The sequence below is a fragment of the Vanacampus margaritifer genome, chromosome 1, assembly GCF_051991255.1.
Source record: "Vanacampus margaritifer isolate UIUO_Vmar chromosome 1, RoL_Vmar_1.0, whole genome shotgun sequence".
NCBI lineage: Eukaryota > Metazoa > Chordata > Actinopteri > Syngnathiformes > Syngnathidae > Vanacampus > Vanacampus margaritifer.
In genome coordinates, this window is record NC_135432.1 from 631,667 (window position 1) to 646,648 (window position 14,982).

The following is a 14,982-nucleotide window of genomic DNA, read 5'->3' on the forward strand; positions in this document are numbered from 1 at the left end:
AATGGTTTCTCTTAGCACCGTGGACAGAAAAAGGTCCACTCCCCACACATCGTGTGCGTAGGTTGTTGTTGGCTGCCGAGGATTGTGGGCCGTTGAGGGGGTTTTGGTGTGCAGTCACTGGTTGGACGCCTCCACTTAGTTTCAGATTTGGGTTTTGCCTGTGAAGTTCACACCAGCTAGAGCAGAGGTGGGCATCGAGGGCCGGAGTCCTGCAGGTTTTGCATGTTGCCCGTCTCCAACACAGCTGGTATATGATCAGCTCATCAGCAAGCTCTGCATAAGCCTGATAACGATCCTGTTGATTAAAATCAGCTTGTGTTGGAAGTGAGAAACCTCCAAAACCTGCAGGACTCCGGCCCTCGAGGACCGAGATTGCCCACCTCTGAGCTAGAGGGACAACAAACATGAAAACCGGACATCTGTCCATATTTTCACCCGTAGACAAACATTTGTGAAGATGAGAGATTATGTGAAGCAAATGAGGGCAATTGCGCAAACACTGACCATAGTCGATATGTGCGATAGTGCGATAGAGTTCTTTGAATTGATAAGACAAAGATGAACCTTTACCAAAGTGATGGAAAGGCTAAACACTCACAAATCGACATTGATGTAACCAATGACGGCAGAGATGAACTTGGAAGTAAGCAGAAACATTCTCTCGATTGACAATTTGGAGAAAGGTGCCAATTTATGACCAAGTGTTACGCATTGTAGTTTAGCGACCCCTATCTGCCATGTAAATAGCAAAAAGTAGTCAACTGAACCACAACGGGATTACCTTGGATTTGAACCCGGCTCGTCTGGTCGGAAGACGAGCGAAATGTTTTGTAACGCCAACCAAACTACAACCTCAGCCGCTTCCTAACCTCAATTAGTAACCCATGTGAAGACGTAACATGTACAACCTGACTGAAAGTCCAATACTAACCCCAACCATTAGTATCCCATCCCAGAAGTGACGATGAATTGACATCAACGTCTTGTTTGTCTTGTGACGGGGGGACCTGTCGTGGAATACGCTCCATTTGGTCGGATTTTCACGCATGTTGAATGGACCAAAATGGTCCTATTGTGTTGCAGGACTTGTTGTAATGAGCCGCACGCTGCTAAAACATCACACACGTTTGTCTGGGGAAGAGAAGTTCATGGTTTTGCGCCGATCAAGTTGACCTCCAGACTTGCTAACCTGCTCAAGAGGACACTGAAGCAAGTGACTCCCCCAAAACAACTGAAAGATGCTCATGTGACGTCAATGCGTCCGATACGGTCCCAATCGCTTCCACCTTTTAAGCATATTTTGTTTGAAGATTCTCAGCTAAAATGTGGCCTTTTGTGACAAACAAATAATGCTATCTTCTAAATTGTCTCGCTGACCTCGTCTCATCTTCATCTTCAATGACAAGCTCAAATGCTTTCAGTCTACAGCCAAAATAAATTCATTGGCTTGTATTGCAATACTCATGATGAGAAAGCGCCCGCATGTGTGCCCTTCACATTCCATTTTTTGCCACATGGAGGTATTCCAGAGTAGACTGCAACCATTCTAGTAGTTGTAAACCCTCCAATAAAAGTATGTCGGTGCTACAGACTGTACTGATCAGTTATTAACTCATTAAAAAGCGAAGAACGCATACATACGTTTTTAATACTTTGTCCTGCACTCCCAAAAATGTATTTATACTTTTTTTTTTTTAAATGCTAGAGCACGCAGAAGGCTTTGATGCAGCTTCTGACATGAAGAGGTCACTTAAAGCCATGGTAGTTATTATAAAAAACGGCCAGACGGTGGCAACAGAGTATAAGAGATCAACCAGGGCCATGTTGCAAGAAGCTCTTTTTTGCCACTCTTTTCATCAGTTTTGTGAATAACGATGAAACTTAGCTATATTCTAATGCTAATTGCTGCAAAACGGAAACAGATACAAATATACTTCTTTTTTCCGATGAAAGAAGAGACTCTAATCTTTCTTTTGATAGGTTGCATGTTTTTATAGCAATAGAACAGAATACTCTGTGGGCCTTGCAAAATCAGTCCAAATCCAGTCAAACAGCCGGGAGCGAAGGGGGTTGCTTCAGTAAAAAATGGCTGCCAGTCAATGAGCGAAAGCACCTTTGACAATCTTAGACGCAGACGCAAACTAGTCACCCACCTTGGCGATTTGGACGCACCAGTTGAGCAGCAGCTGCGAGCCAATGTTGTCCTTGTGCTCGTGCACATAATCGAGGAGGCAGCCGTGCGGCATGAGTTGAGTCACCAGCTGGATGGTGGGGCTCAGGCACACCCCCAAGAGGCGCACCAGGTGGGGGTGCTCCATGCTGGCCATGATCAGCGCCTCCTGGGTGAAAGACAAATAGCAACTAAGAGGACTAGAGCTCCATCTGGAAGACAGCGAGGAACTCGGCTTCCGCTCACAGGTTGCCGTTTCGCACACCTGACACGTTGTTAGTCGTCACATGTATTTGTCAACAAATATCAGCTTGTGTTTTCATCGTAGAACTCAGCGCCTGTCCGTGCATCTATTATGCATGAACACTTGCGCGCTATATTCCGAGTGGAGGTGGACATGGATGCATAAATGAAGACGGCTTTCTGACTAAATTCGCATGCAGCGTCTGCTCGCGGAGTTTTCTTCTCAGTTTAGGAAAACACTACAGAAAGCCTCTTCAAAGCAGCACAGACAACCTTTGCCATCTACATTTCGCACACACTTTCGTAAATGTTGCAGCGGCACAATTAAATGTAGGCCGCGGCAAGATCCGAATGAGAGTCGCACGCCTTTCACCTCGCTGGGGCGCGCGCGTTGATGAGGTGCCATTTTAAATATAGAAGCTCGGTGGGAGCTTGGCGGGAACGTGGGAGGCGGTGGGATTAATTGTGAACAGCGGGGGTGCCACAGGCCAAAGAAACGCCGACATTTCAAAGTGCTGCTACTTCATGACCACTTCATAGAACCACCTGCTCCCTCCCTCCCTCCCAACGATGTTGTTGCGCTGAGCACATCCATATCAAGGACGATAAAGGAAAAAAGTGGGGTGGGGGGGAGTAAAAGAAGGCGACAAGGAAAATAGGGACTGCTATCGAAGGTTGACGCAGTTGGACATTACGCAGGACTAAACTCTTGCTTTCTACTCCAGCGTGTGAGTGAGCATGGAGTGCCCAAGAGTGTCGCTGTGTGTTTTGCTTTCGCTCCCATCTTCCTGAACATTGACCTCCATTACAGCTAGATGACCCTATTTTCCCATCTCACTCATTTTGTCTCTCTCACACACACACACACACACACACACACACACACATCTTACATATGCCAGCAACAAAATATAGCTTGTACTAAATCGATGTTTTTGCATTTTGCATACACCAATAATAAACCTGGTCACTCACATTCGCTATATTTGCCTTCGCTAGCGAATCATGCCTGGGGAACATTTGTTGTTGTTGTGCTGCGTGTGTGTGCGCGCAAGAATGAGCCGGGCACTCCAGTGGCTGCTTCTTAGTGGCGAGGCGTGAGCCTGCCTTTAGATTGCTGTTTAACAAGCCGACAAAGCGAGCATATTGGCTGTGGATGGACGCAGAATCCCGCTGGGAGGAACGGGAGCGAAGGAGAGACAGAGGGTAAAAGTGAGGAGAGGCAGGAGGTGAAGAGAACACGAAGACTCCGAGATGGGAGCCGTGAAATCAAGAGAGTGTGAAGAGAAAAATTGGTCAGAAAGAGAGGAAGTGGTGATAAAAACAAAAAGTTCTCCAGCCTGGCGGGACTCCAGAGAAGCCACATATCATAAACAAGTGGTGTTTTTAATGGTCTCATCCAGTCTTGGCAGTTCGTTTTTATCCCTGAGATGCTACTTTCATAAAAATTTACAGCCAAGTGTGCAATCCAACAAAGTGGCAGGCGGCAGGAATACGCACGTCCATGAACTCCACGTTGGCTTTGGGGCCCGTGGTCTCGTTTAGGATTTTAATAGCCACTGGGATCTTCACCGTCTCACCTTCTGGGACCCAGATGCCCTGGAAAATCAAGCCGTTATTAACAATCCAAGACTCGGGCTGGCAATAAACACGCTACACAAATCAACTGCGGGTGTGATTTAAATTGAGGCTCGCTTACCTTGTAGACGGTCCCAAATGCTCCCGAGCCCAAAATTTTCACCCTCTTCAACTCTGTCTCCTTCAGGATGCGCAGCTGGGCTTGGTTGGGGGCTGTTCCACTGGGGGTCAGGGGCTCTACCAGCTGACAAAACACACACATGGCATCAAGTCCAACTATTCATCTTGCAGCACAACTACAGACCTCATTCCAAAAACTGGAATCTGCCGTGTTTTGTGCTAGAAATGCTAAACAACGCATTTAGAGCCGCTGGAAGCGTGAACCGCGCTGAAGCTTCTGGTTGGTATTATTAGCATATCAATGTGTATCAATTCTCATTTCCTCAATTGATTCGATTTTGATTCATAAGAGTTCACTTCGATTCAATTGTTTCCCTCAATTTGATCCCATTCACTTCAATCCAATATTGAATAATTATAGAACATCAATTCTTCTTAAATAGCAAGCACGTGATCTCCATAAACATTAAATTACAAATTCAATATTGCGGAGGCAGTAGCTGTTCAAATTATTTTGTTTATTAATGAAAGTAACAGTGTTATAATCACGAAAGTCTTTTAATATTCAATAATTGTGAATATAAATTTAAAAGATTCTTAATTGTCTTAACATGCTAAAAGTCAGGTCTTTCATAAATGTAAGATAATATTTTTAATGCATGTAAATTTCAAGAAAACGCTAACATACAAAAAGGCCTTTAAAATTCTATTTTCTTATGAATTTATGGGAGAAAGATATTAAAATAGTCGCTTCATGGCTTTATGAATCGATATCAGTCTCAAAAAGGAAAATCAATTTGATATTGATGATTTGATTTTCTAAACCCAGCCCCAATAGCGAGCAGTAAAGTCAAACGGACCCGGGCAGAAGTTCCCTCAGACCCTTTCAGACATTGTAGCTGTCCAACAACATGCCTGACATAAAACACACAAACTGAGCCCTAAACTAATGAATGCGTATACAGACAGCTACGAAACGCTATCGTCCATTCGCGATGGAGGAAAATCCCACAAACTGACTGAATGGCAACTTCTGATGATTTGCGCCAAACGAAAATAAAACATTCAAAATCAGTGACTGTCGCAACCCGATATCAACGATTTTGGAACGCACATACAAACCGCACACAGAAATATTTCCGACATTGGCGGGAGCATGCCCATGCTGAACAAATCTGCCGGGTGTTAGCTGCTAGCACAGCAGACAAAGAATCGTATCTCACCAGCTGTGCACATACCAAACCATTTCGTGCCAACGTTTATGACGAGCTTTCCAGTGAAAGGTGACACCGAGCCGCGTTCCAGCAGCTGGCCGGCCACGTGCCTCGCCAGTCTACAGAACCTCGGCCCTGTTCATCTAAAGGAGCACGGCGCTAACCGAGGGTAACTAAGAGCCAGACAGAAATGCAAGCAGGCAGCAAATAGAACAGCCGTCCTCACAAATATTGGCAACGCCTTGTTGACATCCAGCGGCCACCCGAAACTGAAGCTCATATGGAAGCACAAAACACACATCCCGTGCACACAAGGAGTCAACGTGTCCGATCGATGCGCGTCTTAATGAGCCTATCGGAGGCCGGGCGCGCTGCGCTTTATCAGCAGCATAATCACGCCGCTCAACCACGGCCATCAAACAATATAATGAGACCATACATCAGCTGGTCAGCCACTCAAACCCTCACTGGACGTGACATAAAACCATCAGCGCAATAAGAGCTGTGAAAACGCCGCCTGCGCAGAATAGATGACTTGGCCGGCAGCCTGCCAGTGATTTGTTGCTTCCTGGACTCGGGCCTAAAGCAGAGACCCGCTGTGATGTCACTGCGGGAAGTAGGTTAGCAGGCCGGGCTGGGAAAAACAACTTAAGCAATTCATTCATCAATTTGGGGCTGTTAGAGACCTCTCAGCTCACCTACAATCACATTTCTTCCTCTTTCCAGGAACATTCAAAAACGATTCTACTCTTCAAAACTTTATAGAAACATTTGGAGATTTGCGATCGCCCTTTTCTTCCACTGCAGCCTGTTGACTGTTGACAAGCCTCCTCATTTCACAGAGTCATAGCTAACAACACATGTTTTGTTTCCCGTGTCCGCACCGTGGGACAAATAAAGCTTATGTTATCTTATGTTATCTACAGCACACAAGGCAAAGGAATACTTGGATGAGTTTGGTGTGGAAGAATTTCAAGGCTATGACCTCAACCCTATCAAATAACATTGGGATGAGATTTGAAGAGATTCTCCTCCCAAGCAGTAAACACCCTTTCCACTTTCAGCAATATTTTACGGCTTTTTTTATGGGCTGGCAACCTCCATTTTTTTGCGTGGAAAACACAATTTATTATGCTTATGCTATTATGCTATTTACAGGCCAGCCCAGTCGCTATCCCACATGCTTTGTTTTACTGTTAACGACAATGCTAAAAATGGCCATGTGTGCCATGCACCTTTATGCAAAAAGTTTTCAGTCATACTTCTTGACTTGCCTTATGTATGCATCTGTCCTTTGTCATAAAAAGGAAGGCTAAGCAGAGCACATCATTTATTATCAATACACGCCGGTTAACTACACTTGAAGGCTTGCTAAGAATGCAAAGTGCCTCTACTGTTGAAAAGACCTTTAAACAGTTGAATTTTCCAAGTGTAATGGGAAAATTATTTCTGAGGATCAACCTTCAAGGTTTCCACTATATGAATGTGACAGAAAAGTATCTATTATTGAATAACTGGGAGCTCGGAAATGTGAACTATAAATGGGAAGAGTTTTGTCCGGGCTGGTTATCATCCATCAAATCCGCACGGCATTTGGGCAAAGAGCATGATTAGCATCCATGCACGTGTTTGATCACACAGGGCACGTGTAACAAGAAAGTCAGAGGGATGCGCGAGAGGGAGGCGGCAGCGAGTCGACGCCGCGATGAAGCAGTAATCAGAACAAATGGCGACGGGCCGTAGCTGTTATTGTTTCATTAGGACGCGGCTGGACGCGAGCCACCGCGAGAGCCGACAAGAGAGCTTCAGGACTGAGCTGCTAAATGGAACGCACGCCCGCGGCCGTAGATGAGATTCTCTCCGGCTCGTCTTAGCTTGCGCGGTTGCGGGGACACTTTATTTACTGGCTAATAACACGCCGTGCTTCGGCTAAATGAGCTTCGCCGGCGCCGCGGTGGAGATGCCGAATAAGCTACGTGCTCAACCGTCAAACAAGAATAGGCTTGCAAAATTAATAACCTTCATGCATTAGTGAACACACAGGTGTACATTTTCACTCTTCACTGGATGATTTGTTGGGAAATGAAAACTGGCGAGTTGTTGTGTCTTCAGGAAAACACTCTCAAATCCAAACTTATTCAACAAGCATCATAACAAAGTTCCAATCCTATTACTGGGTGCTTTGAGTTTTTTTTTTTTGTTTTTTTTACGCCAACTGCCTTCAAGATGTTATAATAATGCAAAACCAATTAAAAATGTAAACGTACGCAAACAAAATGAATTGACAGTGAAGATTAATTGCCAGTTGCTCCTCTTTGAATTATTATAACATAATTGACGATGGTGTTGAATTCCAGTGACATGAATCTGCCTCAAAGGAATTGAAATGACTGCAAATCAGACACTAATTTTAAATCGGCGCCGTTGGGCGGAAACCTCGTAAATCCAAATGTGATTCATTTCACATTTTCACAAATTGATACTATTGGTGCAGCACGGTGACTGACTGGTTAGCACGTCCGCCTCCCAGTGCTGAGGACGTGAGATCGAGTCCGGGCTTCGGCCTTCCTGGGTGGAGTTTGCATGTTCTCCCCGTGCTTGCGTGGGTTTTCACCGGGTACTCCGGTTTCCTCCCACATTCCAAAGACATGCATGGCAGGTTCATTGAACACTCCAAATTGTCCATAGGTGTGATTGTGAGTGTGGTTGTTTGTCTGTGTGTGCCCTGTGATTGGCTGGCAACCAGTTCAGGGTGTACCCTGCCTACTGCCCGAAGCCAGCTGGGATAGGCTCCAGCACCCCCGCGACCCTTGTGAGGAAAAGCGGTCAAGAAAATGGATGGATGGATGGATGGATACTATTGGTCCGTTGTTTTTATGCATTATTAACTAATCTACAGTAATGAAAATAGCTTGAAAAAAAATCGAACTCTCCTGAACTCTCAACTATCTGACAGGTGTTTTAAAACTGTGCCTTTTTCCCTCACTGTACGAGAGTTGTGTGGCCTTGAGATTGAAAGTCTGGATGTTATTTAGACAAGAACGTGAACGTGCTTGGTAAGCGACATTGAAGGAAGTCTGTTTTGTTAAAAACGGATCTTCGCAATGCTCGGCAGGAGGAGAAACATGCTCAGCTACGAAGATAAATGCATGCAGATTCATTTCGGCCTATTTAACTAATTATTTTACTTGTTGCATCACTCACGGCTTTTGAATAAGAGTTTGGGACGATAATGTAACCACGGTCGATTGTTTATGCTAAGTATTGATTGCTTTTGTTAAGTATTAAAGGCCTTTTGTCTGGTAAGAAGGACATCGGGAGATCAGACTTTGAGGGCGTTGGCGATGTGTTCTGCCATTTAAAGGGGAAATAAACCCAAACATTTCTAAAACAAGAATGTATTGGATGTGAAAACACTGGTCAAAACTGGGTACTCAGATTAACATTGTGTTTGTGAAATATGAATTAAATGTGGAATAATTCATCAACATATGAGGAAGTCAGAAGTCTTGCAATGAGTAAAAGCGTTGCACATCAACTTTTTGATGTGAAAGAGATCTGCAAAAAGAAATCCAGATCGGCTCACAACTCTTAAGTACAGTCATTTCTGGACTATAAGCCGCTAGCTACTTTTTTCACCTGCATTCGACCCTGCGGCTAACACAAAGGTGCGGCTGATCCATCAGATCACAAGGGGGCACACTTTAAAGGAAGCGCAAGAGCGTCAAGCAGATCAAAACAAACCAAGTGAGCCCAAATACAGTAGTAGAGACAGAACGAGAGCGAGACCATTTGCGCCCTCATTATGGAGAAGAAAGTAGCGGGGACCCGGTGCGCTAACATTCAAACACCTGCGGCTTATATGTGTAACAAACTCGAGTATTCCCCAAATTTAGCTAGCGTGGCTTATAGTCAGGTGCGCCTTATAGTCCAGTAATGACTGTAAATAAATATTTTATTGTTATTATTATTATTTTTTTGTAAACCGAATTAGCGATTGAACACGATTTTGCGGTGGTGTCGTGTTGATGTTGATGTTGGTGCACAACAATATATCATACAAATCGCTACGCTGCTTATCATGTTCACGATCACGCGGCGCTGGAGCTCATTCTGTCTGCATTTGGGGAAAGGGCAGACTACAGCCTGAACAGGTCGCTTGTCAGTCTCAGGGCGCATGGAGTGACAGACCATTCAGACCATCATCGAGCGGTAACTGAACCCGTGCTGCCTGTAGATAAATCAGATAAATGTACCGCCAAACTATCCGATCCTATATGATAGCAAAATAAAGTTGAATAGTAACTTGAGCGATGCAGTGTTGATGGCAGATTTTTGATTTGCTGAAAAGTGGTCATTTTGGAGATATGAGATCAGAAGTCAGTGAAATTGTACTTTGTTGGATGCTGGAACCCAAAATAATATTCACATATAATTGTGAATACATATAATTGTCCAACATGTCTCAATTATGGGGTAAAAAAAAAAAAAAGGTTCTAGTAGTTTTTTAGCAAAAAGGCTGGACTCTCGTATCGCTCAAACTCTTCCTCTGCTTACTCAAGCGTTTGCCTTCTTAGCATACGAGGGGCGTCCACAGCACTCACTGTCAGTTTGACACTTTCCCAAGGCTCTTTTAGGCTGATGAAACTGCACACTGGACTTCGAGCCTCAATTCAACCAAATAACAGACCCTGATGACTGAGATCAAGAGTGTCTGGATGACGGCTACGGGCTGAGTGTCCGCCCTGTTGTCTCTTTTTTTGTTGGCATGGAGGGTGAAACAGAGAGCTCACTTCTGGTGTCAGTTGGGAAAAAGATGCCTCCAGTACACGCTGTCAAACGGGGATCTGAAGACGCAGCCACCATTTCAATATCAAGCATGCTGTGAAGACTGTTGACTTGCAAAGCACACTTATTTCATTCCTTTGTTTTGCCATTCGCTGTCTTTTCTTGCTGTATCTCATCTGTTTTTTTCCGTCTCACTTTTGATCTGTGAACCCATTTTTCTATCTCCCCTGTGACTCGTTCTTCTTTTAACTCAGCCTTTCCCCTATCTTCACCTTGAAAGGAGCATCCATTGATGATGTATATTTCAAACATGTCTCATGTGGCTTTTGAAGAAGCCCCTGAAACCAAACCGCTTTTTTTGCACAATGCTTTAATACAAGAGTTTGGGAAACGTGCTTTTCTCTTAACAAACCAAGGTCCGTAATGATTGGATTAGTATGTGGTGGTAAAACTTGAACCTGACATCAACCCCATCAAACACCAGTGGGGTGAACTAGAGCACACATTGAGTCAACACTCACAGACACACTCCAAACTCTTGACCAAAGGTGTCCCATATGAGCTCAGGAATTTCAGTTTGTCCTACTTACTGTATATTTGCATTATACAGACAATTAAGGGACACTTTTGCTGGTTGGTGAACTTATCCCTCTCACAGTTCAGAGGCTTCAGCTCACAAGTGACCCCAATGACAACACATTTCATATAATAAATTGATGGCCTTTCTGTGGTTTCGTTGCATTCTTCCTCATGCGTCTGCCAGCGTGCCTTTATGCATGAATGTGCAGCGGCCGTCGCAAGCCGCTCATGATGGGTGTGCGGTGATAGGAAAGTTCCTGCGACTGACCTCCTCTGCTTCCTGACAGCTGCCTACAAGTGGAATAACAAGCGGACTCCTGCGGACTAATTGCGGGGCCTGCGGCCATGACGCAACTGAACGACCCTGAGGTGTGCGCATGTGCGGCGACGCAGACGCGATCCACGGAAGTGATGCATGGCGAGCGCTCTTCAAGGGAAATTCACAAAAAGCGCAGGGATGTTTCCTCGCCTGGTTAGCTGTAATTAACAGTAACAATCTAAATTGACTCTAAAGGGATGTCTAAGGATTTTTTTTTACCTAATTTTCTCCCTGGGGTCTACAGCATTCATTTGAGTGTGTAAATGAAATGTAATCACCTCCATGCTATTATAGCAAACCTCTTTTAAGATGATGTTGACAAAAAATATCTTGCAGCGAAACTAACTGATACTTCAGGATACAAAGCAAGGGAAAAATAAGTCCCAATGCCCATGACAGAACAAAAAGTTGTTCATTTTCACCTGTGTACAATAATAACAAATCCAGCTATAAAACGCGGTCCTCACCTCCGTCTCCAGGAAGCGGCGTAAGGCCCTCTTCTTCTTGATGCTTTTTCGCCGAACATAGACGGCGACACCGAGCGCCACAATGACGATGACGAAAAGGCCGCCGATGATTCCGGCGGCGATGAGGGGCGTCCTGTGGACAGGAGAAGTGGGTGGGGGTGCTTTGTCATTAGTGCCGCTCAAAGTGACAAAGCGCAAAGGAAACACACAAAAAAACAACAGCGCAAACAATGAAAACAGGGCAGCCTCCAAGTAACAGATGCTTCCACTGTCAAGGTCAGAAGACGTGGCTGCGGAGGAGATAAAGTTTCTTTTGTCTTCATTTCATCCATGTCGTTCTCGGGCTAAAGCAGCTTTGCTTCAAGTGTGAGGGATGAATCTGTCACAAATGGCAATGTTTTTGGAGAACTGCGGGCACAAGTTAAAAGCCCAACCATTGTGACATTCCGAGACCAGTCACGATAAAAAAAACTAATCTGGATGAGATATTTTCCCAGAAAACACGATAAACCATGTTTTAATGCCAATGATAGAGTGATGACGTTAGAGCAAAAACAAAGAAAACAAAAAAAAAAACACCCTTTTGAAGTGCATTTAAGTACATTTGTGACTACATTGAGAGCAGACAGGATCATTATGTAGTGACTTTTCTTTGCCGCTTACTCGTGAGATTTTTATAATCCAACTGATCTAATCAATACTCGCCTAAATGAAAGCTCTAATAAACAAATCTCATATAATGTATTTGACATGTTTGTATAATCATATAGCGATTTCAAGCAAGCGCCCTCGATGCCCCAGGGTTGGAGAGATAGACACTCATTAAGGTGGTCTCGCTGTCAATTCTGCCACTTGAAACGTAAAATATCTGTTGCCGGTCACCAATCTGTTGAAATTCCTGGTAGGCATAACGAATGTTTACGGAATCAATGGCGCGTAAACAAACAATGAAACACTACAAAAAGAGCACTGTCGACGATAGCTGTTAGCCAATGTGCAGCTAGCACTAATTCTACTTGGCTATTATTACTATAGCATACATTGCTGTGGCTCATTAATAAATGAGAAAAATACTTGTATGTGCCCATTAAGAACCAATGGAACAAAACTGTTTAAGTATCCTGACTTAAATGTTAATCTATCGCCCTAATCAGAATCACTATTTTGGGCAAAGGCACCAACTTCCAACCATCCATTTGTTGTTATTAAAAAAAACACACACCTGAGTTGCTGAGATGGACCGTAAGGGTTACCTATCACGGTTGACCTATACGATATGGTACTATTGTATTTTTCAATGTCGATGCACTGTCCCTGTTTTGTCTGTTTTCTCCTTCTATACTGTATGATGATGTACTGAATGATTGTATACGGTATCTACAAGGGTGCGTTATGCACATGGATCCTGTGTCTGGAAAAATCGAAAAAAGTAAGAAAAAAACCCCCACCTGCTGCTAGCTCATACTTGACGTTCAAAACTCTATTTGTTGCCGAGGCCATTAGCGACTAATGGAAGATTCGTGTAGCACGGCGCTACGGCAGCGACGTGAGGTGCTGTATCGATTGCGGCGGACCTCAATAGGAGAGCGAGGGGGGTGGCGCTTGGAATTTAACAAAGAGGCTTTGGGTTTCAACATAATGAGATATACAGTCATGTTGTGAATAGTAATGCAGCAGTTTGGAACCATTAGGTCGGCGAGGGTGGAGACGCAAGGAGACACAAAAAGAATTGAGAGGAGGTGAAAAGGACAGCAAAATAAAATGTGAAAGAAAGTGGAAAAGGAAAGCAAAAAAAAGGATTTGGGCCAAGAAGAAAAGAGCAGAAAAGGCAGGGTGTCATGGAATTGGAAAGAAGACAGCAGAAGGGTGAGAAGCAGACAGTCCGCCGGCACAAGGTGAGACAACGGGAAGGACTTCTCTAATTAGGAGGAGAGGATTTACAGGCAAACAGGAGACTTGGGGTCGCCGCCAGATAAAAGGCGGCACCATTATGTGAGCAGCGAAGCCCCCAGAGGCGAGTACAAGCGCTCGTTTGTACTTTAATGGATACTCTCTTACTACTGCGCTGTTTTGGCTCAATCCTAATGAGTCACATTTGCTCTAATTGTTAAAATAACTTCCTTTTATGTGCACGCTAATAGAGTTGTTGTGCCACATTGTCCACTGTATTCGTGATTGTTTTTATTCCATGTCATTCTGGAGACTTGTTGAGGTTAGCAAGAAGCCAATCTTTACCAGGCGAACTAACACACTACAGACGCTCCCCTACTTACGAACATTCGAGTTACGAACAACGGTACATACCAACATGTCTGCGCGTACAGTATGTCGAAAAATATTCGGAAAGAGATGCTGTAAGTTGGATTTTGTATTGCGCGTAGTGCTTCTTTCCGCCGCTAATACCGCCGCTTGGCGCTGTGAGAGCTCATTGGAGGCTGAGCAACGTGGCGAGGAGGAGGAGGAAGAAACGCCGGTCCCCATGAAGCAGGAAATAACTTTTGAAGCCGATTCCAGCGACGACGACGAAGAATCTCTCATGATATAAAATCCTCCTCCTCCATCATCTCCTTAAGCATCGAGTACATCTTCCAAAAGTAAGTTCAACTTCATTTTATTGATCTTATTACGTACATGTACATACTGCGTGTGTCTCTCGCTCTCTCTCTCTAACATACGTAGTACAGTACTGTACGTATTCTCTCATTTTATTCAAAGTTTTTTTCAGTACAAACCAATGCAGGTTACTTGTACAAGCCTTAAACATACTTCTATAAACCTTCAATATACTTATATAGGCTTTAAACATCAATTATAATACAAAAAATAGCACTGAAGCAACTTACGAACAAATTCACCTTACGAACGATCGTCCGGAGCGTAACTCGTTCGTAAGGTGGGGGGGCGTCTGTATTGACAATCAAAGGAATTTCCTGTCTATTGATCCAGAGGCGCATTTGTGAGGTCACGTCAACCCTTGATTTATTATTGATATATAGTCTCAATAATTTTGAACTCTGATTGCATTTGTGCATTTGGACAATGGCAGCAAATGGTTTCCCCGTCCAACATGATGGATGTTTTGCGAGATCCCTTACCTGTCCATCATCCCAACACAATCTTGGAGTCTGGGCCCGACGCACCTGCAGGGCAGAGGAAGCAGAGACGTCGTCCATTAAAAGCCGGACAGGTTATGAGTAAACCTCTGCTTGTCTTTCTCTGCTGTCACCGAGCACGTAATGAAATCCCGGGCATGGCTGACCATTCATCATGATATGACAGGAAAGAAAACCATGTTGTTGCTTGTTTCACATCAAAGGAACACTGTTGGGGAATGTCAACCCATTTGGATTCGTAAGACAGCGAAGACATTGGCTCACTTGACAACAAACAGTGAGCAGGTGCGGTTCATCTTAATCTGATTGTGGTTTCTTGCCCTGCTAATTACTTCTATCATGCTGACCTGTGACCTCTGCTATGTTTGACTCGGTGTTTTGATGTCAATCC

The 14,982-nt window shown here is 44.3% G+C and overlaps 1 protein-coding gene across 3 annotated transcripts in view; it reads right to left on the reverse strand.

Moving 5' to 3' along the window:
- Window positions 1–14,982, reverse strand: part of LOC144055004 (receptor tyrosine-protein kinase erbB-4-like) — a 202,741-nt gene that overhangs the window by 26,869 nt on the left and 160,890 nt on the right. For 2 of the 3 annotated variants that reach the window (XM_077570560.1, XM_077570544.1), the window contains exons 16-20: window positions 14,574–14,618; window positions 11,479–11,611; window positions 4,113–4,235; window positions 3,914–4,012; window positions 2,154–2,339 (exon numbers count right to left, since the gene is read on the reverse strand). In XM_077570560.1, the coding sequence (XP_077426686.1) occupies window positions 2,154–2,339; window positions 3,914–4,012; window positions 4,113–4,235; window positions 11,479–11,611; window positions 14,574–14,618 (586 nt within the window). The remainder of the gene's footprint in view (window positions 1–2,153; window positions 2,340–3,913; window positions 4,013–4,112; window positions 4,236–11,478; window positions 11,612–14,573; window positions 14,619–14,982) is intronic. The other variant, XM_077570553.1, reaches the window with a different exon arrangement.